The sequence below is a fragment of the Ambystoma mexicanum genome, chromosome 7q, assembly GCF_040938575.1.
Source record: "Ambystoma mexicanum isolate Mex_15411 chromosome 7q, UKY_AmexF1_1, whole genome shotgun sequence".
Taxonomy (NCBI): Eukaryota; Metazoa; Chordata; class Amphibia; order Caudata; family Ambystomatidae; genus Ambystoma; species Ambystoma mexicanum.
Genome location: NC_090941.1, coordinates 1030215932 through 1030242823, shown reverse-complemented (window position 1 = coordinate 1030242823; position 26892 = coordinate 1030215932). Strand labels below are relative to the sequence as shown.

At 44.4% G+C, this 26892-nt stretch overlaps 1 protein-coding gene across 2 annotated transcripts in view; it reads left to right on the top strand.

The window, feature by feature from the left end:
• The window catches only part of LOC138528556 (ecto-ADP-ribosyltransferase 5-like), a 92204-nt gene extending 71481 nt beyond the window's left edge, over positions 1 to 20723 (top strand). The window contains exons 4-6 of one of the 2 annotated variants that reach the window (XM_069640321.1): positions 7301 to 7333; positions 15261 to 15412; positions 20152 to 20723. In XM_069640321.1, the coding sequence (XP_069496422.1) occupies positions 7301 to 7333; positions 15261 to 15382 (155 nt within the window). In that variant the 3' untranslated portion in view covers positions 15383 to 15412; positions 20152 to 20723. The remainder of the gene's footprint in view (positions 1 to 7300; positions 7334 to 15260; positions 15413 to 20151) is intronic. The other variant, XM_069640322.1, reaches the window with a different exon arrangement.
• Positions 20724 to 26892: the final 6169 nt, after the last annotated feature.

Genomic DNA, 26892 nt, shown 5'->3' with positions numbered 1-26892 from the left:
CAGTGTAGACACTAATAACATTACAGTAACATTTAGACATACCTAGACTGGTTGCACAAAAATGCCAGTCGAAGCAATAAGACTCATCAAGAACACAGCACACATTCAAGCCTGCGTCTCTACGGCCTCCAACACACAGCCAGACTCTTTAAAATCTGCATAGAACTGGCCAATCCTGTTGCCGTTTCTACCTCTCCTGTTCCCTCAACAGGCCCTCTGTACGGCTTTGGCCTCTCGCTTCTCTGCTAAAGCTCAGGACATCCTATCCACTATCTCCTCTTCCTCTCCCTCTTCCTCTCTCGGCCCCCTTTGGCCATCTCTCCCTCTCCTCCTCCTTTCTCCTCTTTCTCTCTAACACCTGACAAGGTTTCTAGACACAAGTCCCATCCATGGAAGTGTCGTCGAAACGGGTGCTCGCCTGCTCCTCCAGAACCATCAAGGACCACATTGACACAATCCAGCCTTGTCCGATTTCTGTAATCATTCTTTTGGCACTGGAACTTCGCCTCTCCCAAATTTTTGGAAAAGCTGGCCAACTGCCAGCTTACACTCCACACTGAACCTGTTGGTTGTCTCTGTGACCATCAGTCTGGCTTAAGAGCTGCCAGAGGCATGGAAACTGCTCTCCTGAACACCTGTGAAGATCTGATCTCTAACCTTGATTCCAGCATTCCTTCTGTCCTCATCATCCTGGAACTTTCCTCTGCTTTCGACACGGTCAACCACGCCATCCTGATCAATTGACTTCATGAGAACCTGGCCATCATGGATCAGGCCCTGGAGTGGCTGACCTCCTTCCTCTTGGACCGCCCCTCCCAGGTCCAACTTTGTCCCGTTCACTCCGCCACCTCTCTCTACATGTGGCGTTCTCCAGGGCTCTATCCTCTCACCCTGTTGTTTCAACCTCTACTTGGCTCCTTTGACCCACCTGATCTCTACCTTCTCCTCTAACTTACAGTGTTGTGCGGATGACAGTCCGCTTTCCTTCAGGATTCCCTCAGCCTACTCTCCTCTCTCGCTCTTTCCTGGTGTCATCTTCTACTCCACTCTCTCTTTCTCTCCTCACATCTCGGACATCGCCAAAAAATCCCACTAGCAGCTGCACCTCCTCAAAGGGATTCTTCCATTTCTCACTTTCCCCCAGAAGCTCACTGTCTCCAGAGCTCTGGTTCTCTCTAGGCTGGACTACTGCAACAGCCACTTTCTCAATCTGCCTTCCTCTACTCTGCACCCTCTGTAACTAATCCAGAACAGGACTGCAAGACTTATCCTTGGCCTTAAGCCCAGGGACTGTATCTCTCCAGCCATGAAATCTCTCAACTGGCTCTCGGTGGCTGCAAGGATCAAGTTCAAGACCCTTTTCATTGTCCACAAGGCTTTCTGGGGCTGGTATCTGCAATACATCCAACGCTATCTTCCAAAATACCTTCCTTCTCGAGCCCTAAGGGTTAGATACTTCTCCAGGCAGAGAGTGGGGGGGTAGATCCTTCTCCCCTGCAGGCACCTCCCTCTGAAATGGTCTCCCTGACCCTCCCAAACTTGAGCCGGACCACCTGAAGTTCCGGAAGCAGCTCAAAACGTTCCTCTTCTCCTCTGCTTTCTCTCTCTCCCTCCCCTGCTGACCTACCTGTCCGCTGTAGCAACTGGTTGCTTGGCTACCCTCTGTCTCACTGAGTCCAGGATCTTTCTTGATCAGTCAACCTTGCACTACCTCCAGGCCTACCACGCAGTTAGGGGCTTTAACTGTAACCCTACAGTCCCTTGTTCTCCTTGCCCTACCCAGAGCCGTGCTGCCCTGGTGGCACTTAGTGAATTGCTGCCCTGTTTTCCCCTCCCCTCTCCCTTGCACGTCCCTCCTCCCTTTCCCCTTGCACTTCTCGTTCTCGATCTGAATGACACCAGGCTTAGTAAGATCATTTGTCTTGTCCTCCCTCAGTTTTCCTTCTCTTGTCTTGTTGTGACTAAAAACACTAGTGCACAGGTGCGTTATATATGACTTATCATATCAAAACATATCATTTTATCACAGATGCCCAGCACAATATACAGTGCCACAGTAAGAAACGGCTAGACTGGCAGAACCCAAATGCCAGTCTAGCCAGGTAATAATACTTAGCAGGACTGCTTTATCAGAAATGCCCAGTTTAAAAAAGTCATACCAAACTGAGGAATGACTAGACTGGCTGCACCAAAATGCCTCTCTACCCACTAATACCACATATCATGCCTGCTTAGCATGGACATGGACGACCATTATGATTTATTGCACAACCCTACACCCCCCCCTACACATCTCTTCTCCCTGCCACCCCTACCCCAACCTCCAAAATCAGCTCATTGGCCCAGAATGACCTCCACGTCCCTCTTTCTTGTCCCAGTGCTTACTTATGAGGCTCCTTGCCTCACTGGTAAGTACTGGAGTAAGAGTGGGCATAGGAATAATGAAGATTACAGGTAGCTAAGTCAGGCATTACCTTCATGTACCTCTACCTTATCCCAGTACTTGTGTATGAGGCAATGTGCCTCATACACAAGTACTGCCTCATACACAAGTACTGGGATGAGGAAGAATAGGGCTAGGTCTAAAGAAGATTACCAATAATTAATAACGGCATTAAACACACGTAGTGGTGGAACACCATTGAGCTGACTGGGCTTCAGCACTCCCCCCCCCCCGACCTCCCCTTCCCCCACTGAAATTGTGGGCTATGTTGACTTGACCTGGCTGACCTTCAGAGCAGTTGCCGGACAGAAAAGGACACAGATGTTAAACAGCACCTGGGTTTTGCCATTAACAAGGGCCCAGCCCAGCAATTACTAATGTACATCATTTCACTGCTAGTACCTGCAAGAAATTGTGATGTGGGTTTAGTACTTGCATGCCAGGGGAGTGATTGGAAGGGTAGAGCGGAAACAGGAGACCAGTCATTCTCACAGCAGCCCATAAGTGGGTGCTTTCTCTCCTGTAGGAGAGGGTTAACTGCTTGTAACATTGAAGCTGCACTAGAATAGTCTCATTAAAATGCGTAAAGAAGTTAGATGCCCCCACACAAATAAGTTTGCTCCTCCCCACCACACGTGAAGTTAGCACTTCTCCCAACATTTGAAAAGTTAGCCCCCTGAAATGTAGGTTTTGTTGCACCCCTGAACACAAGCACACACACCATTAACCATATATACACACGCACACCCAGCCATCCATATATTTAAGTGTGCACCCTTTCACCATACAGGCACACCCAGGCAGCCACCTACACATTTAAGTGTGCATCCTTTCACCGTACACGCACACCCAGCCACCCATACATTTGTGTGCACCCTTTCACCATACACTCACACAGGCTGTCACCTATACATTTAAATGTGGACATTTTCACCATACAGGCACACCCAGGCAGCCACCCACACATTTAAGTGTGCATCCTTTCACCGTACACGCACACCCAGCCACCCATACATTTGTGTGCACCCTTTCACCATACCCTCAGACAGACATTCACCTATACACTTAAGTGTGGACATTTTCACCACACAGGCACACCCAGGCAGCCACCCATACATTTCAGTGTGCATCCTTTCACCATACACTCACACACGCACACGTCATGGGTTGAGGGGAGCCATAATACTTCAAAAATACATTGGGCCTCATTAGGACCCTGGCGGTGAAGGTATGAATGGTGCCGGTAAGGAACTGGCACCGTTCATACCGCCCGCCGCATTACGAGTTCTGCTCGCGGGTTCCTGACAGCTCGCCAGGTCCGACAATACCGCCACCCGCGAATGGGCAATTACCGGCCCATTCATCTTGTAATGGGCCGGTTATTGCCCAATCACGGGAGGTGGTGCCGGTAGTGAGCATGGTGGTAGCCGTGCCTGCCATACAGGCACGGCTACTGCCATGCTCGTAATGAGGCCCATTGTTTCTTTTTGAAGTCACTCTTACTTCATAAAGAAAATATTTCCGTTAAGGACTGAACCATAACGGAAATATTTGTTTATGAAGGCAGAGTGACATCAAAAATAAACTATCGACCAATCAAACAAGGCAAAAGAAAAATTGTTCAGATTTGACTGGATTGAAACAAGAACGAAGTGCCTGTCATATAAAGATTTTGAAATGCTAATCTTTGAACATAAAACCTGTGGAACTCTAGCCCCATATTTAAAACAATCACCCTCTGTGCAACTAAGGTCAACTATCTTACGGCTGCGTTTTAACCTCTTTCCAACTAGAGATGTTCTGGCTAGAAGAAAGCTGTTGCCGGTAAATAAAAATTATTGTTCCTTTTGTAAGACTGAGGGAGTTAGAGAAACACTTCGACATGTTGTATCTGCTTGTCCAGCGCTAACTGAACTTAGAATGACATTTTTTGCACCTCATTTATCCTACCTTGGTGAACTAACTCCTGAAACCCGATGGTCGTTACTTTTGTCCACCAACTCAATGAGTCTTCTTATTGCCACTCACAATTTTTTGGAAGTCATTATGTCAAAATTTAAAGATGTGTCGACCGTGACTTAAAAGCATAAATATGACGACCATCAAGATTGCAGCTGCGTTTAAGCATTGGCAAGGTAAATTTGTGAAGGGCCTATTAGCAATTGTTAAAAGAATCGCATGCTAAATGAGGATGAGTCTCATACTATATACTAATCACACAATGGTTCTATGAGAATTATGACATGTTTTATGTCTTCCAACAAAGAACATATTGGTTTAGTTAAGCTCCTAATATGTTAGGCCCTTCCTTCTCTTCTTCCTTCTTTCTTTCAAATCGTATTTTCTTGTTTAAAACTTTTTTAAATTGCTTTCAAATTGTTTTTTATTACCTAAAAATATTACAATTATGTCCTAATTGTTTTAGTTATTTTATCATATGTTTTTATCTATTTGGACTATTTGCACAATGTATTACATTATTGATTGAATGCTTCTTGTTAAAGTAAATGCTGAATTTCGTTTGTATTTGTAAATGAATATTGTTTATATATTGAAAAAGTTGTTTATTCAACTATATTCAATAAAAAAATAAAAAAATAAAACTATTTATTTTTGAAGTCAAAGGGCTTCCCCCACCCCATGACATGGAGGCCTCCAGCCTAGGGTCTTCTTGTCATGGGGTGAGGGTAGCTACTGGACTTTTTGTATTCTCTCTGCCTTCATAAAGAAATTATTTCTGTTACAGAAATCATTTCTATAGAAATGCAGAGTGAATTCAAAAAGAAAATGTAAAAAAAAATGTTTTTTTTTTTTACACTCCAAGTGGGGCCCCCTTCCAGAACATGTGGTTGCGGGGCCCGGCGATGTCCCATATCCTTGCGCTAACTGTGTGGCTGCTTCAGAGCACTCGCGTTGAGGGCTCCAATAGCACACACTGCATATTATTATCACAGCCCCTCTTCCGTGTTATTTCGGGCCTACGGCGGGTGTTTGCGCATGTGCTACTACAGGGACTCCCCCACCGGTACGCTCTAATGATTCTGCAGTAGTGCACTTCTGCCCTCTACATTTTGTAATGTTGCCCACGTCTGCAACGGGGCAGGTTCCAGCGATCCAGCATCATGCAATAATTACTGCTGTGTCTTATGGGTGTTGCCGCCTGTCAGTGATGTACACTGGGCTGTCTCCCCTGCTTGGGGCTACATTCTCTCTGTATTCCAAGAGACATGTTATTCTGGCATGTTTAGGAGACTGGTGGTAGGGCTGCAGTTATCCAGTCTACAGCCGCTGGTTTGCACCCACCACTGCGCTGTTAGTACGTTGTGGATATCCAGCCGCCCCCCGTGTGTCTGCCCTGTATTGGAACGTGTCTGCTGCTTCCGGTCACTGTGGGCCCTTCGTTATTCGCACTGTGCCAGGGTCTGTGTTGCACAGTGTTGGCAACTTAGCGACTGACTTTCTCGCTATATTTAGCGAGAAAGTATGCCCCCCCTAGCGACTTTTTCGTTAAAAAGCAGCTAGCGACAAATCTAGCTACTTTTTTCGAATTGGTTTGGAAACCTGCTCATTTGTGGAAGTTTCCAAACCAATTGAAAAAAGTGTGGTCATTCTCCCGTTTTCTGATGGGAGTAATGCAAAAACACAGTGAACTTAAAAGGGAGGTGTTTAGTGTTAATCATTGCAATTTTATTGTTCTTTAAGTAGCCAGCCCGCCCCCAGAAACGCTCTAGGGGAACTGTATGTTAAGGGGATGGACCTAAACAAAATGGTTAAAAGGGGAGGGGGCCACAGTAAAAGCCATAAACCGTAGGGGGAAAGAGGAGGTAATTATGCAAATTAGGTAGTGACCTCATCTAGCTACTTCTGGCGCCTTCTAGGGGAGCTAATAGCTACTTTCTTCACTGAGGAGTTGGCAACACTTGTGTTGCAGCTTCCGCCTTCTAGCACAGGCCGGAGTGCCCTCTGATGTCCAATCCTATTATTATACATGCTTGTCGCCAGTTACTGGGACAAGCCCCTGGCTTCCCACCCCGCTGCGGGCACTGTGTTCTCCTCAATGCACCTCCGGTTCACGCTGCGGTGTCCGTAGTTCCTGTGTGGGACCGGCAGGCACCACGATGTTGTTCACGTCCACAGGCGCAAGTCGCACTGGACTGGTGTGTTTCTCCGTGCCGCACACACATCATTGCTTATTAGGCCGCCGCATCCCGTCCTGTCACTGGGTCAGGGCCCATGACAGTGCTTCGTACGCCATCTTGTATATGCTGCACGGGCAGTATTGTCAGCTGGAATTGTGTTCCGTCTTGCTGCCTCTGAACGTCGGAGCACTTCACTCTTGTGATGCCTGATGTTAGCCGATGGATTCAGCGCACTCATAAACCGCAAGTCGCGTCGGATCTGTTGTTTTGGCACTGATCATGTTGGATCAGGCAGGAGCTATGCTAGAAGCGTCCTCACTGCTTGGATGTCTTGCCACGCCCCCCCTCATCGTCCACAGTACACACAAGACATATCTGCATGACTTAATCTTTTTCTAATGTGGACAGTGTTACTTGTCATAGGCATGTGTAGTACATAAGACTGAGCATCCAGCCATGTGGGTGCTGTGGGTGTACAGCGCAGACGTATCCCTCCCAGGACTGTGGTTACCACTGAATCATTGCATTTGAACACAAATACTCTCTTCTGGTCCAATGCAATTCTCCTTTTTTTCTATAGCAAAAGAGTGATGCAACATTTTGATGGAATAGAATAAAATGTACACAGCTTTGCAGCATTGTTATTCTTCTCAGCACAGATAGGTATAATCTCTCATGGTTCAGTATACAAAAAAATAACAGATTTTTCCTATCACAGGAGGAAAAGGAAAAACCTGCAAACCAAGCTCTGGTAAGAAGACTGTTGATTAATGTCTGTATTGTTCTTTTCATGTATATATCCATTGTTTCCCACAATTATGTCGTAGCCAGTAGTTGTTATGTACTTAATTTGGGGTGAAGCATTGCCATGCAACCGTAACAGTCTCGTGGCACTATAGAAGTGGTAGTAAATCTCTCGTGATGAAACACAGATGCTATAGTTTTGTAGGCGTGCTCTGTGTTACCAATCTTATATGGTGGAGGGTGGTGGTGGCGGCCGTGTAGCTGTTTTCTGGGGAGAAGACCTTCAATAGAGAAAGCTTGTGGACTAGCAGGTGGGGAAGACAGCAGATACTTGGGGCATAGATTTACTTCTGTTCTTAGAGAATCAACTTTGATTACCCCCCACCCCGCATTAATCTGCGGACCCGCGACTCAATGGTGGCTTCATTTGAAGACCATTTAGTTGGTTATCAGTGCTTCTGAGGTTGGTCTCTCTTCGGGACACACTTGTAGTCATTGACAATCTCATTTTTCTTTTGTCAAAAAAGATACAGGGAATCCCCAAAAAGTGTAGGGTTAAAGACAACCATCAGTTCCTCTCTACAAAGAAAAGCAAACAAGTATATTAGTGAAGGACCTTGGACCTTAACATAATCAAAACATAGCTAGTCCAGCCCACCTAATTCTGTAGAGAGTTGGGGAATACCCCCGGCAGCATTGTTATGGACGAAGTGTGGGGCAAATTTAGATGGTGTCTAATTGCGCTGGGGCCTGGAATTTTCATAAAATTTAAGGGCAGCTGCATGACTGGAGGTTTATGGTAAGCCCTAAACCATAAGAACAATACTAGTAAGTATGTACCGCCAGTACTTTGCACTTTGCTTAAAAGTAATTCATCAGGTTCAATTCTAATACATGATTGATCCTTATTCCATTCTAGTACATTACATTAGTGGTTGTGCTAGCATGACATAAGGCCATTGTGATGTTAGATTGTTTTTGATTAACAAAATGTGATGAAATGATTATGTGCAGCCGGACTAGAATTAATGCTTAACAGGTGTTTTGTCAGAATACATGTAGTCAGATTCATAAAAAAACATTCATTTCATGGTCCTTGTTGAGCCCGTCTATTGTGCATCTCAACAAACAAATACATCTGGATTCCATTTGGCGTAGGTTAAGTGTGCGGTCACCCCCACGTTTATTGCATTTCGCTTTCATCAAACCACTGAATTTTAGAATCTTTTTTGTTGTGCAGTTGATGGCATTCCTGCCAGTGTATCGCTAATGGCAGTCTAGGGTCTTAGCTGCCAAGGTTCGAGAAATGTTCACTTATGCGTGTGCAGAGCTGGCAAATTGTGCTTCTAATGTACAATTTACTGCAAGCTCAGATGATAGCATACACTACATGTGTAGTCTTGCAATTGATCAAATCCTTTATCGCAACTTTCCTTGTGTTTGAAACTTGTCTAGTCTTTGTGTGCATGCTTACACATGCTGCATGTTCCAAATTAGTGGAATCCTGTCGATTATAGCCAATCGGCCCCTGTCTCTGTTATACTATTCTCTAAAAATGATGGGCACAATATGTTCCTCAGTGTAGGGGCTCTCGTAAATGCCAATTGTGGTAGTCTCTCAATGTGTGGTGTTATATCCTTATCCGTGTGTAGTAAGTGCCAGTGTTTTCACATAATTTTATACATTAAATGCAAGTCTTTTGAGTATTGTGTGACAATTTTGATTCGTTCTCTGTCCCTTTCTTGTGCCTTAGGTTTGGGTTGCGCGGACGATCATGTCTAGTCTATTGATCTTCACGATCTTATCCTGTGTCTTGTTAATAGTGGAGTTGGAGTACTCCCTCTTCTTAAATCTCTCGGATAGAAGTGTATGATAATGAGAGAAGTGACTCATTTGTGCATATATTTACTTTGCTTCCTTCACATCCCCCTGCCCAACTCCTGGCAAAGGGATTTTATTTTGTTTTTTTTGTATTGCATTATAATTAATACAATACAATTTCAATTCTATATGGTTTTATCTGTACCCGTGTATGGGAGTAACATGAATAGTTTTACTTATTTAACTGTAAACAGCCTTGAAAAAGACGATACTGTCCAAACACATGTTGGCTGTTCATACGTGACGTGAATTGCAGAGAATAAAATCATGGATAAAGCTTTCTGGAATCGTGTCACGAATAGATCAATCATGTATTCGAATTGAAACTGATGAATTACTCTTAGGCAAAGCGCAAAGTGCTGGCGGTACATACTTACTTCTTATGGAAGAAGCTCGGAAGTATTATGAGGTGGCGGTACACAATTATGAGGTGGCAGTACACAATTTTTAAAATTGTTCCAAAAGTAGTTTAAACTGTGCACAAGGGAAAAGATCCTCCCATCGACATACAAATGAAATGTGTGTGGTGGCCAAATATGACCCCTTTTTTTACACTTAAAAATGCACAGTATTGGTAGCACCACAACTGTGCATTGTCAATCTTCACCATGAATATGATGGCAGAGCTGGACAAAACAAACATACAGGTTGGTATTACTGAAATACTGCCGGTGGTAATCCAGTAACACCATTTCGTTGCCACTGGATGGATTTATTTGGATTACCGAAGGTGGAAGTGATTTGTTTCCTCCAGCACCATTCCTGTTAAACAAACCTGTGTACCATGTAAGAACCCCCTAGACTCAGGTTTTCCCCCCAACCAGCTGGAAAGCAACATGCTCATTGTGTTGATGTTCACCTGTCCCACTTCCCTCTGGTTGTTACCATAGCCGTCCCATTAAAATGAATGTGCATGGTCACTCAGGCAGTCAAATGGCCCTGCCAAGCAAGGCAAAAACTTTTCAAGGGTCTGGCCAGCCACTGAGTCTCATCATGAACTGATTAGACACATGTCACCCAAAGGTGATTGAGCATGACTGAAAAGATTCATCAGAAAATGCAGTACAGATGCAAAAACATCCCCAGAAGTTCACATGAAGATAAATAGCAAGTCTGTCAAACTGTAGGGCTGTGGCGTTACCATCATGGGGACTGGAATGTTCTCATGTACCAGAGTCATTTGCTTGTGTTCCACGTGATCATGTATTTGTGATACTTGGTAGGAGAAGGGGCTTAAGGTTGGGTCACAGTGGTGTTGATCAACTTCAACATTTTATTTTGTGGTTATTTTGCTCACAAAGTTTGGTTTGCTTAGTAGGCTTTTTTGGCTGTAAGGTCTCCATCCGGTAGATTTGGAGTTGCTGGTAGTGTATAAGTAGTGTACAAGTTTGTCAATGTTGCAGTAGCATTTCCTCCATAATTATTCCCTTCCTCTGTTTTTCTTTTTTTGTAGGTTCTTCACTTTTTGGGGCGACCGTCTTGTGTTGTTGCCATCAGACCAGATGCAGTATTCTCCCCTTACTCCTGAAAAAGACCCTATAGACCCAAGTTGTTGATGGCTTGTTGTCATCCCATAATGCCCCCTTATTGTAAAAATCAGAAACCCCTTCCTTTGTGTCACTCTAGACAAAATATACCTCAAACATTCACAACACATATACAACATCTCCTGGTTCTGATGTTCCTCTTTATAAAACACTTGAACAACATCATTTTAGAAATCCAACATCATCTATGGACTTCAGCTTCCATAAAGCTTCAAGACGAAGAAGAGGCGGGAGGAGTTGATGCAGACTCAGCGAAGGACGAAACCTAATGTGCAGACTAGTTGTTTGACTAAACCTCGTAGGACATTTAAAAATGGCATACGCACTCAATGCAGCAGAACTGGATGGAACCGTGCAGGAGAAAGCCAACAGAGAGAAGACGGGCACATCCATGCTGCAGCTCGTGAACGCGAGTCACAAATACTGGCGTGGTGGGAAGTACGGAGAGATGCAGCAGGCACACCTGAAGGACAATGTAAACACTGGGAGCCGCAGCAGAGATCTTAGAGGTATGGTCATGCCAGGAAGCAGCATTCTCTGGTCCAAGCCACAGAGGGAAGCAGACGAGTGAATGCGGAGCTGCAGGAAACACTGGAAAAATGTCTGCATTGTGTAGGAAGCCATCCCAGCGAGGAAGCCTCACCTCCGAGGCACGCCATAAATCGGAGACGCAGCGAACTACCAGTGAGTCTCCCCAGTGCCATTGGGGACCCTGAGGCGTACCGACATGCATGCAATCAAGTACATTAATTAAGTGAGACTACTATTATGAATAATGCTCAAAGGCAGTTTGAATACAGACAAACCCCAATGTTCAAGCAATGCCCAAAGGAAAGAATATTTGAATACCGACAAGATAAAGTACAGCAACAAAACCAGAATAAATACCTATGCATGAGATGTCAATGTGTGGGAAAGCTGGAGCTAGTGTTTCCCTAAGTAAACATATTGAAACACAACAAAGTTGATGCGGCTGTGGCATAGTGAAAAGGACAGTGAAACCAAAAGAAGTCCTGGTAAAAGGAATACAGCAGGCAGTTGACATTTGAAGAAAGATACCTGGCAGGGATGTATACCAGAGGATCTGCAGGACCCCAGATAAGGATTCCTAGCAGGGGAGTATACCAGGCAATCCACCTGGCAGAAAAGTATACTGGGGATCTAGGAAGTCCATAAGAGAAGTCCTGGCAACCAAATATACCATTTTGAAACTGTATAAGAACTTTAAAACTGTGGGAAGATACCTGGCAGTGGAGTACACATAAGGGGATCTGAAGAGCCTGTAAGATGATTCCTGCCAGAGGAGTATGCCAGGCAATCCACCAAAGCTGCAAAGACAAGTCTAAAACTGTGAGAAGATACCTGGCAGGGGCGTACACAAGGGCATCTGAAGAACTCATAAGAGGATTCTTGGTAGAGAAGTATACCAGGTGATCCACCAAAGACGCAGAGGAAAGTTTAACCACGTTACAAAAGACCTGGCAGGGAAGTATACCAGGGAATCCAAAAAGCACATGAAAGAAGTATTGGTAGTTAGATACAAGAGGCACTTGGAGTTGTACAAAGACTATTAAAACTGTGGCACGATACCCGGCAGGGGAGTATACCAGGAGATCTGAAGAGCTCACATGATGATTCCTGGTAAAGGAGCACACCAGCCAATCTGTCAAAGTACAAGAGAAGTTAAAGAAAGCTTATTGTGGAATTTATTAAATGAATAAGAACTTTGTGAATCCAGTACAAAGAAACCAAGGAAGTGTTGGATGTGTTGGAATGTGTTGTTTGAACAAGCATTTTCTGAATCTAGTATGAAGAACCAAAGAAACTGTTGGATAAAGGGACACTTGTGTGATACCAAGAAGCTGTTGTTCAAAAGAGACACTTTTGCCATCCTTCCTAAACATCTAGGGGAAGGGAACCATCCTCTCCATCCAAGGGTTTCTCCTTGGAGAACACTTTTTGTTGGGTTTATATTTATATTTTTATTATGAACACATTTTGCTAAACATAAATCAGACACCTTCCCTTGCACTCTTAGTTGCTTGTTTCCAGTGTGAAAGTTAGATTACAATATTTCGGGCACAATTACAGCTTCTAAGTTTCTAAGGACTTGCCGAAGACTAACCTTTAATTTTAGTTTCCTATCAGGGAAACTCTTCTTTAGGATCGGGTTAGAGAGGTGTTTAGCCAACCCATTTCTGTTTAATAAAAATGTCTGACAATGCGAATATTACAGCTCTGACCCCTCACAGATAGCTGGACCCTCCTGGTTTTGCATTATGAGATGTGCAACCTTATCATTTACACATTGTAAGATCCACCCTGCTGAAATTTGCATTGAGGCATTTCATGTCTCCAGGGTTTTGAAGGTAACATGTACACTGTCCTAGCTTTGCAAAGTATTGCCTCCATCCTGCTCACCTGCACAGCAATACTTGCCACTGAATGCTTACACTACGATATACTCGCCCTGTGGAGTTGCACTGCCATATCAACTCCCTGCTAGCTTTGCACTTCGGTGTTGGCCTCTTGTTGCGTCTTGACCACTCCAACCTAAGACATCTATTTAAACATCACAACGGATTCTGACAGACACTTGACATCCCCACAGAGTGTTTGCTGCCCACTCTGGACCATATTACAAGAGTTATTGCTGGTATTCCCAGCCTGTAACTACTGCGCAACTGGCCTCTGGCTCCTGGTTGCATCTGTGAGTACGTCAGGCTACTGTATTTAAAATGTTCACGTTTCTCCACTAATGCACCTTTTCATACCAGAACTTCCTCAGGAGTCAAAGTCCTGCACTCACTCACTCTCCAATTGTGGCCTGGTAGATCAGACCAAAAGGCAGCGATCACTCAGTGAGGAACAGAAGAATGCCTCTAAGGAGGTGAAGTTGAAAGTGAACCTTCTTGGTAAGGTCCAAGATGTGAGGAGTAAAGTAGAGGGAGAAATCCAAGATGACCCCAAGGTTTCTGGCCTCAATGGAAGGAGAGGGAGGTGAGCCCATAGAGGGCGGCCAGATTGCAGTATGAATAACTAATACACCCAGTTTCCCTCCCATTTGATGTGTTCTTTGATTTTTACATTAAACAATTGTAACTTTCTAACTGCCTATTCCTCACATGTAATCATGTTACCAATCAGTGCATCAGTCTTCTCTCACTTTCAAGAAATGCGATTGCTATCTCGACACGACCTACGGTGGGTGTGTTACAAATGTGATCTTTTTTCTCACTAATACTTTTACACAAAAATTCCATTCATAGTGATGGGCTCGAGGGCACGAACGCTAGCATATATAAATCATTGGTGTGTGCCATTGCTGCATGTAGATTTCCACATTCATCTAATTTACATAATGAGCATAAGATCACATTATCCTTTTACATCCAGATGATAAAACTTTTCAACCTGAACATATTTATTTAAAAATGAAGTCTCTATGATCTTCCGTCTCAATAGTTACAAGCAAATATATGATTCCATATGTACATTTCACATAGTGCTTTATTGTTTATAATGGGATGAATCATAATCTGAAATGTCATTCCAGTTCCTGGCTGGTACAGTTCCTCTTGGTGCTGAGGGATGGGGCATTAATGGCTCCTGTGAATGATGTTTTCATGGTGCAAGGCTGGCAAGGCCATTTACGACTTCACTCCCACCACCCTTGAATCATGCCAGGATCTGGCTGCCCCTTTTGTCAGACACACAGCTTTTCTGATCAGCTTCAAAGCCAATGTTCACGCTTTAGTAATAATAATAATAATTTGGCATTTATATAGCGCTACAAACCCTCAGGTATCATAGCGCTGCTTATTATTACCCACGGTGTGTGGTGCTCATTTATCGACCTCGGAAGGATGAAAGGCTGAGTTTGGCCCCGCCGGGATTCGAACCTGCGTTAGCAGACTCTACACCAATGTCAAAGAGAGCGAGCTACTCGCTGTGCCACTTTTCTCCTGGGGAAGCCCGCCATCTCCCAAGTCCTGTTATTGTGTTACTGTGGGTTGGGGGGAGGAATACATTTTGGCCAAAGTGGCTTTATTCACCAATGCAGCCTTTGCAATCATTACATTTCCATGTGGCTTCTACATTTTAAACAGAACAACATTAGAACATTTTCTTGGCAATCAAACTCCTTTCAGAATTTATTTTTGACTTCTCTGTATGTTTCTTTTTACAAAGGTGATTCCTATTACTGAAAAGGAAACAATGCAAGGACCAAATTCGTTTTTTACCTCTCCTGTGACATGTTATGTTTTTCGACTCAAATTGGACAGTTCTCCATTTTAATAAAAGTTTGCTGGATTCTTCCATGTAACACAAAAATTCCTTTTTCTGCGTTGTCAAATAATATTGGACATTTACTTTTATTGCGAACATTGCACATTTTCCTCGCACGTGTCATATTTTTAGATGCTGTACGGAGGCTGCAGCTCACGTGTTTGTTTTTAAACTGGTGCTTTTCTTTCTTTGCATCCTTTTTTTTTTTTTGCATAGATTTCCCTACAAATCGGCACATGGGAATGTCCGAGTGTAAAATCAGCAGGGCGGAATATCACTATGCAAAATTAGCAAGGTGCATACATCACAGTGAAACAAACCGGGGGAGCAAGCCATGATGAAAGCGACTACTTGGATTTGCTGACCTGGTGAGTGACAGTAGAGGGCATGCACAGCAGACCTGACATTAAGCACATTTTGCAGAGAGAATTGTAGGTATTGCTCGCAAGCAGAACTATATTTTGTCAGCCCTTTGTTTTTTAGGCCATCAATATACAATGACCCTTTGTCCACTTCCCAGATTTTAGTGCAGTTTACACTGCTAATTTTATTGTTTTACTGTGGATTCTTGTTTTTACCACATTCTTCCCACAAAATGCAGATATGATATATGATGTGGCATTTATAATGCGGCTGTACACCAGTGTTTTTAGGTGCGACAATACAAGGAGGGGGAAACAAAGGGAGGACAAAATTATCTTATTAGGTCTTGTGTCATTCAGATCGCGCAAATGCGGGGAAGAGGGAAGGGGAGAAGTGCCAGGGGGGAGGTGAAGGGGGAAGTGCAGTTAACTCACAAGTGCAGCCAGCGGGTGGCTCATAAGTGCACAGAGAAGGGACTGTAGCGTTGCAGATACAGACCCTTAAGTGCTGGGGAGCCCGAAGGCAGTGCAAGGGCAACTGGACATGCAGGAGCCTGGGCCCGAGTTCAGAGGGTGACCTGTGTGCGAAGCTGTTAGGTGCATCAGCAGGGGAGAGGAAGAGAGAAAGCGGAAGCGAAAAGGAAGTTTGTGAGTGCTTCTGGAAGCAGAGCTGGTTCTGCTGAAGTTTGAGAGAGGCAGGGAGGCTGTTTCAGAGTTAGGCAGAGTGAGGAGACAGATCTGCCTCTAACTCTTTGGAGAAGCGTCTGACCCTCAGAGAGTTGGAGGTGGATGAGTGGATAGCTCGAGAAGGAAGATGTTTTGGAAGAAATTACAGAGCTGGAGAGATACGATCCCTGGGCTTGAGTATAAGGACAAGTCTTGCAGTCGTGTTCTGGATAAATTGTAAAGGTCGAAGAGTAGAAGAAGGAAGATTTAGAAAGAGGCTGTTGCAATAGTCCAGCCTAGAGAGGACCAGAGCTCTGGAGACAGTGAGCTTCTGGGCGAAAGTGAGAAAAGGAAGAATACCTCTGAGGAGGTGCAGCTGATAATTTGACTTCTTAGAGATGTCAGAGATTTGAGGAGAAAGGGGAGGGTGAAGTCGTGGGAAAGTTCCTCATGGGAAGTTCCTCATGGGAAAGAGCAAGAAGAGGACCCAGAGTGGTCGGCCACAGAGAGAGGAAAGGAGGGAGCAGGTGTCCCAATGAGGAGGATATCAGCCTTACTGGCATTAGGGCAGAGATCATTGGCCACACACCATTCCTGAATTGCGGCCAGACAGTCTGGTATAAGAGAAGAAGCAGAGGTGACTGAGGGGAGCCTGAAAGAGAGCTGAGTGTCAGCCATATACCATTGGAAATTGGAGCAGAAAGTAGCAATGCCGTGGACAAGAGGTGTCAGGTAGTGGTTGCAAAGCCAGGAAGAGAGGTTGGTTCCATGTCATTTCATCGCGGGAGGTTTTTCCGCAAATTGTTTACCGAAAAAACCCATCGAATTATTTTTACATTTATGGGGTGATTCCCCTCCCAAACCCCCCATCCCCTTGCATGTTTTATCTATTCCCAAACACCCACATCCCATATATATAATTTTCTAACCCCCCAAAATAATTTGAAGGGTTTTTTTCATTAAAAAAATTCGCTGTAAAAAACCCTGCAAAAAAAAGTCCAGCGATGAAAGGACATTGTGCCGAGAGGTTAGACCTCTGGAGAACACCACAAGTAGGGAGAGAGAGATAGAAGAGTGGAAAAACCCCAGTTGGACTTGAGAGGGTTGGTCAGTGAGAAAGGAGGTAACCAGGCCAGGGCCTGATCAGCAATACCAAAGTTGTCGCAAGGGCGATTGAGCAGGATGGCATGGGTGACCGTGTCAAAAGCAGAGGATAGATTGAGGAGAATGAGGGCAGAAGGGAGATTAGAGTCAAGATTGGAGAGCAAGTCTTCACGGGTGTATAGAAGAGCAGTTTCCGTGCTTCTGGTAGCTCTGAGGCCAGACTGGTGGTCATGGAGGCAACCAACAGATTCAGTATGTAGATTAAGCTGGGATATGGCCAGTTTTTCCAAGAGTTTGCCCTGGAAAGGAGTGATAGAGATCGGGCGGTAGTTAGCCGGTTAGTAAGGATCGGCCGAGAGCTTCTTTAGAAGGGGTGCACAAGGGAGTGCTTAAGGGGGAGGGGGAAAGTTCCAGTGGCAAAGGATTGATTGCAGAAATCGGCCAAGGCTGGAGTTAGGGTGTCGATGTAGTCCTTGATGGTTCTGGATGAGCAGGGGAGAACCTGCTTTGACGAGACTTTCATAGATCAGACTTTTCTAGAAACATTGTCAGGGGTGAACAGGGGAAAGGAGGAGAAAAGAGGAGAGACAGCCTCAGGTGGCCATGAGTGGTAGAGGAGGAGGAAGAGGAGGTAGAGGAAGAGAGGGTGGACAGTATGTCCTGTGTTTTAGTGGTGAAATGAGAGGCCAAGGCGGTGCAGAGGGCCTGGGAGGTAACAGGAGAGGTAGAGACGGCAGAGGATTGGCTAAGCTCCTTGCAGATTTTGAAAAGTTCGACTGAGTTATTAGATGCCGCAGAGATGCAGGCTTGGATGTAAGCTCTCTTCTTAGAGAGGACAGAGTCTGTACTGCCTTTGGAGCAGGCGGCAGGACAGTTTGTCAGGGGGTGCGCCGAATACCCTCCAGAAGTTTGCTTTGAGTGAGGCCATATTTTATTTGGGGTGAACGGAGTGCAGGGTGGGGAGGGGTGTAGAGAAAAAAGAAACTGCAGGGAGAATGTGGTCAGTAAAAACCATAGAACCCAGCCTAATAGACATTATCTTCTCAATGCAGCTCCATTCGCTGTACCGCTGGAAGGGAGAGCTACCATTGCCATCAGCATATGCGGCACAGACCAGATGCAAAGTACAGATATAGGGTTCTTTATACCAGCAGGCATCCTCCCAGAACTGTGGCAAATCAATTGTAATGCTCTTAGCACACCCAGACATTTGGAGAAGAGAGTTGCCCGAGCCATGGAAAGGCAGAGGTGAGAGAAATGGCCATCTCTAACCTCATAGACCAGCGGACCCACAACATCAGGGTATATATCGAGCAACTGAACAATCACGCCAGTTACAAAGCATCGTACAACCAAGTGGGATCTTGGCACAGCCAATTGCAAAGCCCAGTAGAAAAGTCCATGGACGGTTAAGCCTATAAAAGGGCAGAGTTGGATCAGCAAAAGGAAGCAGCCCTCCTGGAGCCCACAGACTGCAAGGGTAGAATTAGAAGGAGACCCATCCTTATTCCACAGCATGGATGCATGAATCTGCATCACAGATGCAGGCTAGAGAAGCAAGGAACATTGGGTGTCCTGGACACACTTGGTTAGCCAAGCTTCTGTTTCGGAAAGAGCTGAGAGGCCTAAGGAACCTGCAGGCCTGGAAAACCTCAGAGGGCTGAGAGTGCATTCAAGTGAGTGGGGTACTCTATCTCTTATTAGCGGAAAAAGCATTACTTTTCTTATTGGTGCGCTGGGCACTATGTCCTTAGGGCTCAGAGTAACACTTTATCCCTTGCTAGTGAGGCTGGTCCTACCTATATCCCTTGTTTCCTGGCTGGCTGGCTCAGAGGCCCTGTATCCCTTTTGAGTGAAATGGGGCACTATAGTTCCAGAGCTGGAAGAAGTGAGCCAGGTACTATTCTCCTGGACAGATTACAAATTGAGACCTGGGTTTATGTGAATGGATCCAAGAAACTACTCCCCAATACATCGTTGGATCCATGATTGTGACTGAAGAAGCAACTAGGTGCCATATCTCTGTGAGTGTGATAATGAGAGAGAAGTGTTTGAAACTGATTTAGTTGAAATTCATGATAGCCAATGAGCAGACATGAGATTATGGCCAAATATTCCCCTTTAGGTGTTAAGTGTATGTTTCCTAGTTCAATCTTTGCCCTTAACATCAAGAGTTAATTGTCCCCACTTCGCATTTTTCTTATTTGTTTTTGTAGTATAAGTGTTGCTTTTGGACACTTATGTTTTCCATGACTATTAATGACTATTACATGCATCTCTTTGAATGACAAAAATGGTAAACTTAACCTTTTGGTAAAATATGACTATACAAGAGAAAAATGTGCTTGGAGCTATATCCCAGGAACTGTTACCAATAGGAAACCTGAGAGAGACCACAATCCCTACTAGAGCAAGGAGCCTAACACTCCAGAGTTTGGTCCATTCAACGCCTTTTGCTTGGAACGTTCCAATAGGTGGACACCCAGTCCGGTTGTAGATAAACTCCTTGTCCCTATAGGCATTCAGCTCGACTACCATCTGTATCTTAATAAATCATGTTTGAAACCCAACTTCTTGAGTCAATGTGCTGTCGGTCCACCATGTTAGGCAACTTGTAATCTGTGTGATGCTCTGTCAGCATTTCAATTTCATTGCCAATGATGCAGTAGAAGAACAGGCTACTGGGAGGCATGTTCCACCCCATCACCTTCTGTCGCAACAGTCCGTGAATCGAGCAAGATCCGGGTGAGAGTACGGACTTTCATTCATGAATGCACCTCACATGGCTCGAGAGAACCAAGTTGAGTACTTCCAAGAAATGCATGGAACAGGGCCCTCTCATGTGAGTGTGTTACAAGTGTACCTTTCATATGTGACTTATTGTATTAATGATTACTGGTGTGTCCTTATGTTCAGTTTTAAATAATATCTAATTACCTTCTCTGCTTTATTAACACACCATTTTCTGTTCACAGATTAACAGAACACAGAGGGCATTTGAGGTTCTCCAGCACAGCGACATTCCTTGGATTTGGTGGATTCATTCAAATTATCCACATTGCTTCTATGAAACTGAATTATGTGGATTAACTTTGTTTTTACGGTAGCATTTCTGTGTGAAATATATTAAGAAGTCTGAATTTTTCTAGTAGGGGTCCTTTCATGTTTGGTACTCTGGAAGAAGTACGAAAAAAAGAGTATCATGTGTGAGGGGACATGGACTTTCTTGGATCACAATATTTGTCTTGGAGTGTGCCTTGTGTGTGGAAACAAAGTAGTGATGCCCATCAGCCAGAGTGGAGCAGCGATCTAAGGAAATGTACTTTCTCTGGCAGCTCCAGCACTGGCGAAAGAGACTATTGCTGGGAAGAAAGCCAGAGACAGTAGAAAAAAGATGCAGAATTACTGGAAAGCCTGCAACACCATCAGAAGCTCGAGATCCCATGTATCAGAAATTGTATGGTATGGTTGCTAATTTGAAAGCTTTGGCAATACTTGTATCACCATGAGTCATTCCAATAAAGCATTAATGAATTGATTGCTCAAATCATCATCATGATGACAAATGAGGAGTTCAATCACACTTCTCACACTTATCACTCCTTTAGTTTGGGATGCAGTTGCTTTGCAGTGATCAGGCCTTGTCTCTATATTGTTGTTGTTGAACATTCTTTATTCAACAAAAAGTCATCAAGTTCAAAACATCATAAAATACATAATATTACAATAATAAACATTAAAAAGTAAGAGACCTTCCATACCTCACATTAGTACATAAGAAGCAGTATTAGAAAGACTTACAAATCTGATCAAAACAGATGCTACGAGAGCTATGCTCGCAACCTAGAACACTTGGTGATTTCAAAATAGTAATACAAAATTAAAATAAGGCCTCATCATGTTTTTATAGGATCTTCCTCTTCTGCAGCCATCCTCTATGCAAATAACGGGCAACAGCACACGTTACTGAAAGATTAGAACACTGTCTTAGAAATAGGTGAGCGGCGCCAAGTGTATGGATACCGGCCTTCAACAGGGTAGGTCTCAAATACATCTGTCTTAGCCGCAGTGTTGCCCTGCAGAGGAGTAGGTCATGTGAGACTGTCTCCTTACCAGCACCGCACATTGGGCATTTTTCAGAAGCTGAGCCCTTCCAAGTGTGCGTAAAGGCAGCGATGGGCAAAATTCCGGATCTAAACCTTGCATACCGCGATCTTTCATAAGATGATGTAATTACATCTAAATATGCCTTTAAAGCCAGCCTCCTGCTCGTGTTCCAAATACTCGGGCCCAGCTTTAGTCTCGAGGCATCGAGCAAAAGATGATCCCATGCTCTTTGCTTCAGACAACGTTTGAGCCAAGTCAGGATTGAAGCACGGAGGCTCCGTGGGTTTTCCCAGAGCTCATTCGCTTTCAGGTTGATCAATAGATTTTTCACATGGGATATCCATTTCAAGCTTTTGCCTCCATCAAGGGGCATAGTGTGTAGCAGTGCCTCCCTACGCTGCTTTAGACAAGGTTGAGTCCATATTCTTACCCAAAAGAATACTGGTCTAAACACTATTTCCGCAGACAGAGGGATGGTGCTATATTCTAAATGGATGAGGGCAGTTGGGGCGCTAGCAGGTAATAGAAACCTTTTTTTCATAAAATAGTTTTCCCTGACAAGCATCCTCTCAACATTCGCAAACCCCCAAGGCTCTGCACCATAAGGTGCTGTTGACACGTTTTGCTTCAGGTATTCCAATGTAAGTAGCAAATTGCAAAGCAGCTGGTGTCAGGACCAATTAGCAAAACAAGGAAAGGGGGTCAAAAAAGCCACGAGGACCACCAGCGCTAATGGCAAGGTATAGGGTCGTAACCACGGCAGCGTTCAACTGTTAGGTTGAGGGTGCCTTGACCAGGGACCCTCAGTAAAACAATGGAATGATTTTAATCAGTGAACTGCGGCAAGTTACAGACAGTACATCAGAACAGTTGTAACCTATTTGCACTAATATATAGGCATTCATTATTTTGTCTCCGGCTTAGTACTGTAATTACTTCTCAATTAAATCAAGCAATTGGTGAGTCTCGATTTTTGATATTATTTGTTTTGGTACCTGTGCCTCAATTGAATTAATAGACATATAATTTTTGTTGTGGCTACAAATTTCTTTTTGCACAGACTATCCAATTGGACAAGTACCTTTGGGTAAATATTACGATGAACCTGGAACTACTATGATGCCATCAATGATATGGTAACTGCTCATATGCATTCTTCTGTATGGTTGTTCAATTTGTTATACTGATCTGCTAACTTATAATTATTTATTTAATGTTGCTATGAATTTTGCATTATAAATTTGGCAACCCCCCCCCAACCCCTTTCTTTCTTCTACTTGGTTTGGACGGTATTATGTGCATGTAATAATCAATTGCACATGTAATTTTTCAATTAATTGACAGTGCATGTACAGCCTCAGAGGAAGAGCTTTGCCCGAAACACGTGTCAGGCTGCTGAACTGGAATAAAAATACATTACAACTGTTCTGATGTACTGTCTGTAACTTGGCACAGTTCACTGATTAAAATCATTCCATTGTTTTACTGAGGGTCCCTGATCAAGGCACCCTCAACCTAACAGTTGAACACTGCTGTGGTTACAACCCTATACCTTGGCATTAGTCCTGGTGGTCCTCGTGGCTTTTTTGACCCCCTTTCCTTGGGCCTCATTACGACCCAGGTGGTAAGTTACCGCCTGGGTCGTACCTTTACCACCATGGCGTAAACTACGTTTAACGCCATGGTGGTTGGCGGACTTACCGCCCCATTCCGAGGTTGGCGGGGCGGTAAGTCCCCATTAACCCATTTACCCTTCCCCATTCCCATTTTTGCCCCATAGGACATAATGGGAGTGGGGAAGGTGTTAATTACGCCACCGTACATTACGGTGGCGTAATTAACAACAAGGTCCCTTAGCGCCATGGATTTTAACACCTGCTAAAAGCAGGTGTTAAATCCTCCATGGCGCTAGGGGACCTCGGAATCAGGCGGTAAGGGTCGGCGCTGTTTACGCCGCCGTAAACCCCTTACCGCCTGGGTCCTAATGAGGCCCCTTGTCTATAAAGAGTAGTTTACACTCATTGACAACTTCCCCTCCCTCGCCTCCCAAACCCTGAATTGATGCCGTGCATCCAGCAGGATGACCCTCGGAACTAGGGAAAGGCGACCGCATCTGTGCTCCCTGATCGGTCTATGTGAATTGGCACAACTAGCTCACAAACCCATATTCAGAGAGTACAGAGTCTGACTTGACTTCATGGCCCATGTATTCATTCAACTGTCGAAGTGCCCCTACGCGTTTCTCGGCCTCAACTCTGCAGGAAGAAATCTGCACTTCTATTGTATGTTAATATATTTGGCTTTATATAGCGTTTTACACCAAAGCACTGAACAAGAACGGTACAATAAAATGAAACTAACATTTAAAACACAGCATGTATCTATGGTTACAATAACCTTCATTAACCAGTCGAAAAGAGATACGATCGCAGAGAGAACCGAGTGAAAGAGCACTCTAGTGGAAAGGTGCCAGAAGATAGAACGGAAACGAGATTTAGCACAGGGAGGACGAGGAACCATAAGAAGACAATGAGAAGAAGAATGAAGTGAATGAGAAGGAGAGTAAAATGAGATAAGAGAAGAAAGATAAAGAGGTCCAATGACACAGCATGATTTAAAAACTAAACATAGAACATTTAATTTTAAACAGTGATGTAAAGAGAGACAACCTAGATCAGCCAAAGAAGATGAAATAGAATCACAAGGAGCAAGAAGAAAGTGAACACGAAAAGAAGCATTAAATACACATTTCAGAGGAGCAATACGAGATAAAGGAAGTCCAAAGAGTGTGGAAGAACAATAGAAAAGCCGCAAGAAAATTAGGGCAGACACCAACAGTTTAGTGGTATTAAAAGTCATGAAAGGACAGGCTTTTCGGATGTTGTACAAATGAAATCGATGGGAACAAGCAGATAAGGAAATATGCTGACTGAAAGAAAGATCTGAATCAAAATAAAGACCCAAATTACAGGCTTAGGAAGAAGTAGGTAACTGCGAAGGAGGTAATGATATAAATGGAGGGGGCGGAGAAGGAGAAATAGTGGTTGAAGGAAAGAAAATAACCTCTGTTTTTGCGGCATTGAGTACCAAGAAGTGGTCTGACATCCAAAATTGAATGGCGGGTAGACATACACTAAGCTTAAGATGGATGTTGTCAGTGAGGTGTGGAAAGGAAAGAAAGAGCTGCATGTCATCAGCTTAAAAGTGATGAGAGAATCCAAAGGAAGAAATAACCCCAGCAAGCGAGGAGTTATAAAGTGAAAAAATGAAAGGACCAAGAACTGAACCTTGAGGAACACCACAGATAAGTGAACACGTTTTAGAAGAAACCCCAGCCCAGGAGAATGAAAAATTCCTCCGGGACTGGTATGACTCAAACCAGGATAAAGTAGAGCCAGAGAAGTCAAAACAGGAAAAAGCAGACAGTAGAATTGCGTGATCAACAATGTTAAAAGCGGAAGAAAGATCCAAAAGAATAAGAAGAGAAGAGTGCTTAGAAGACGTGCAGAATTAAGAGAGTCCAGCACGGAGAGAAGAGCAGTCTCGGTGGAATAATCGGGGTGAAATCCAGATTGAAAACAAGGAAGAATAGAATTACAAGAAGCAAAAGTAGAAACCTGAGAGTAAATAATACATTCAAGAATTTTAGAAAGATAAGCTAGGAGTGAAATGGGATGAAAATTGGAGGCAGAGGATACATCAGCAGAAGGTTTTATCAAGATTGGAATAATAGTAGCATGCTTAAATGAAGATGGAAAAACCGAAGAGGATAGACAGGAATTAAACAAACCTGTGAGATAGGGAACAAGTAGAGGGTAGACTTTAGGAATAAGTGCAGATCGTATGGGATCCAGTGCAGAGGAAGTAGGGTGAGCACGAGCAAGGAGAAGAATGGTATCCTCATTAGTGAGTGGAACAAACCCAGCAAAGATCTCCTTAGGAGGTACCAGAGAAATAGGAGGGGGACTTCTGTCACTGGCAAGACCAACAACTAGCCCTCTCCCAAGGATGCTGCTGGTGATGTCACATTCTGGCTAATTGGTATGTGGTAGGTGCACAATGCCACAAGAGCTCCTTGACTGGAGGTGCTGTATATTATAGCCCTGAGAAAAGACTTGGTGATCGGAGCATCAGTGTGGAAGAAATTGCATTCCCAGAAACTGACATTTGAAGGCAATTTATGATGCTAAGATTGGGGCCTGAAATGAACCTGTTGTAGGTCCAATCATGCATTGGCCTGTCCTGGATACAGGACTACGTCAGCATAGAAAAAGATGCGGTTCATCCAAAGGTAACCTACAAAGGTCCCAAAGCTACTGAAGCCCATCTGATAATGCCAGACCTTGCCCTGAGAGATGAACTGCAATCTTAGAAGAAGAGGGAATAATTGGTGCAGAGGGGCACTGTAATCCTGGTGGCACAGAGGGGGAAGCAGATTCTGGGGGAGAGGCACATCAGTGTCAGGCAGGAAGGGAGGAAATCCAGAAACAAGGTTTTCTCGACAAACTTTATGGATCTGGAAATGTGATTTCTGCAAATGTTGTACTACTGTTTTTTCTGCACCTTGCCCACTTCAGTCTTCATGTCCAAACTCGCTGGCCTACTGCTCTAATTCCTTCTGCCTCTGGAACGCTGACTTTTTATGTTACCATGTCCGACACTTCCTTTGGGTATCATACCGGGTCCTACCCTTCTGATTTTCTTTTTTACTTTCTTAAATGGCCGTTTCCAAGAATCTCTGGTATGCACCAAATGGAACATGATGGTCCGCTATTTTTCTTGTGGACAGGGCACATGGAAACATCTGGGGACATTTATGATTGGACAGGTAACCTGTTATGAAGGTATATGCTAATGCCAGTGGTTGGAAAACAGGCCCTCATGGCCTGCACCGAGTGACAGCTCAGAGGGCCTCTGGAACTGAAAGGCCTACGGGTGTGTTCATTGAGGTAGCTCACAACGCCTGCACCGAGAGTCAGAGCAAAGGACCTGTGCAGAAAACCAGCTCTCAAGGTCTGCTAAGACAGGCCAGATCACTGGGCCTGCACAGAAATCAATCTCAGTGGATCAACATGGATTTCCATGTCTTGGTTCATGGCTCAAGTGCCAGCTCGGGGGACCTGCACAAAGAGCCAGTTCACAAATTGTTGGCTGTATTAGGCAAACTGACGCTGGATGTCCCAGAATGAGGCACTGCAGCTGGAAATGCAGCCTGGCTCTCTACAATGGTGAAAGGTGAGGCGACATGGAGGATGTCTGAATCTGGGTGTACTGTACTTCCCAAAACGAGTAGGAAGAACAATAAGCTGGAGTATTGGACCAGACCGGGGAGGCTCTGGGAAGATCCTGGCTGTGTCTGATTGGTTTTCTGCCAATACATGGAAGGCCCCGTTCTTGATTGGAAGTGTGGTAGCAAGCCCACGTGGTGAAAAGAGCTGCCCCCAACGAGAAGCCACCAACCTATGTTTAAATTGTGTCGTACAGAACAGTTTGCTGCTTGAGGCATTATACTACATTCTACCACCAGGTTGAGAACCTGTCTGGTTTCAGTGGTGGCACACCATCGTCAAGGCTACCCATCTTACAAGTAATCGCCTTTCCAGGAGAAG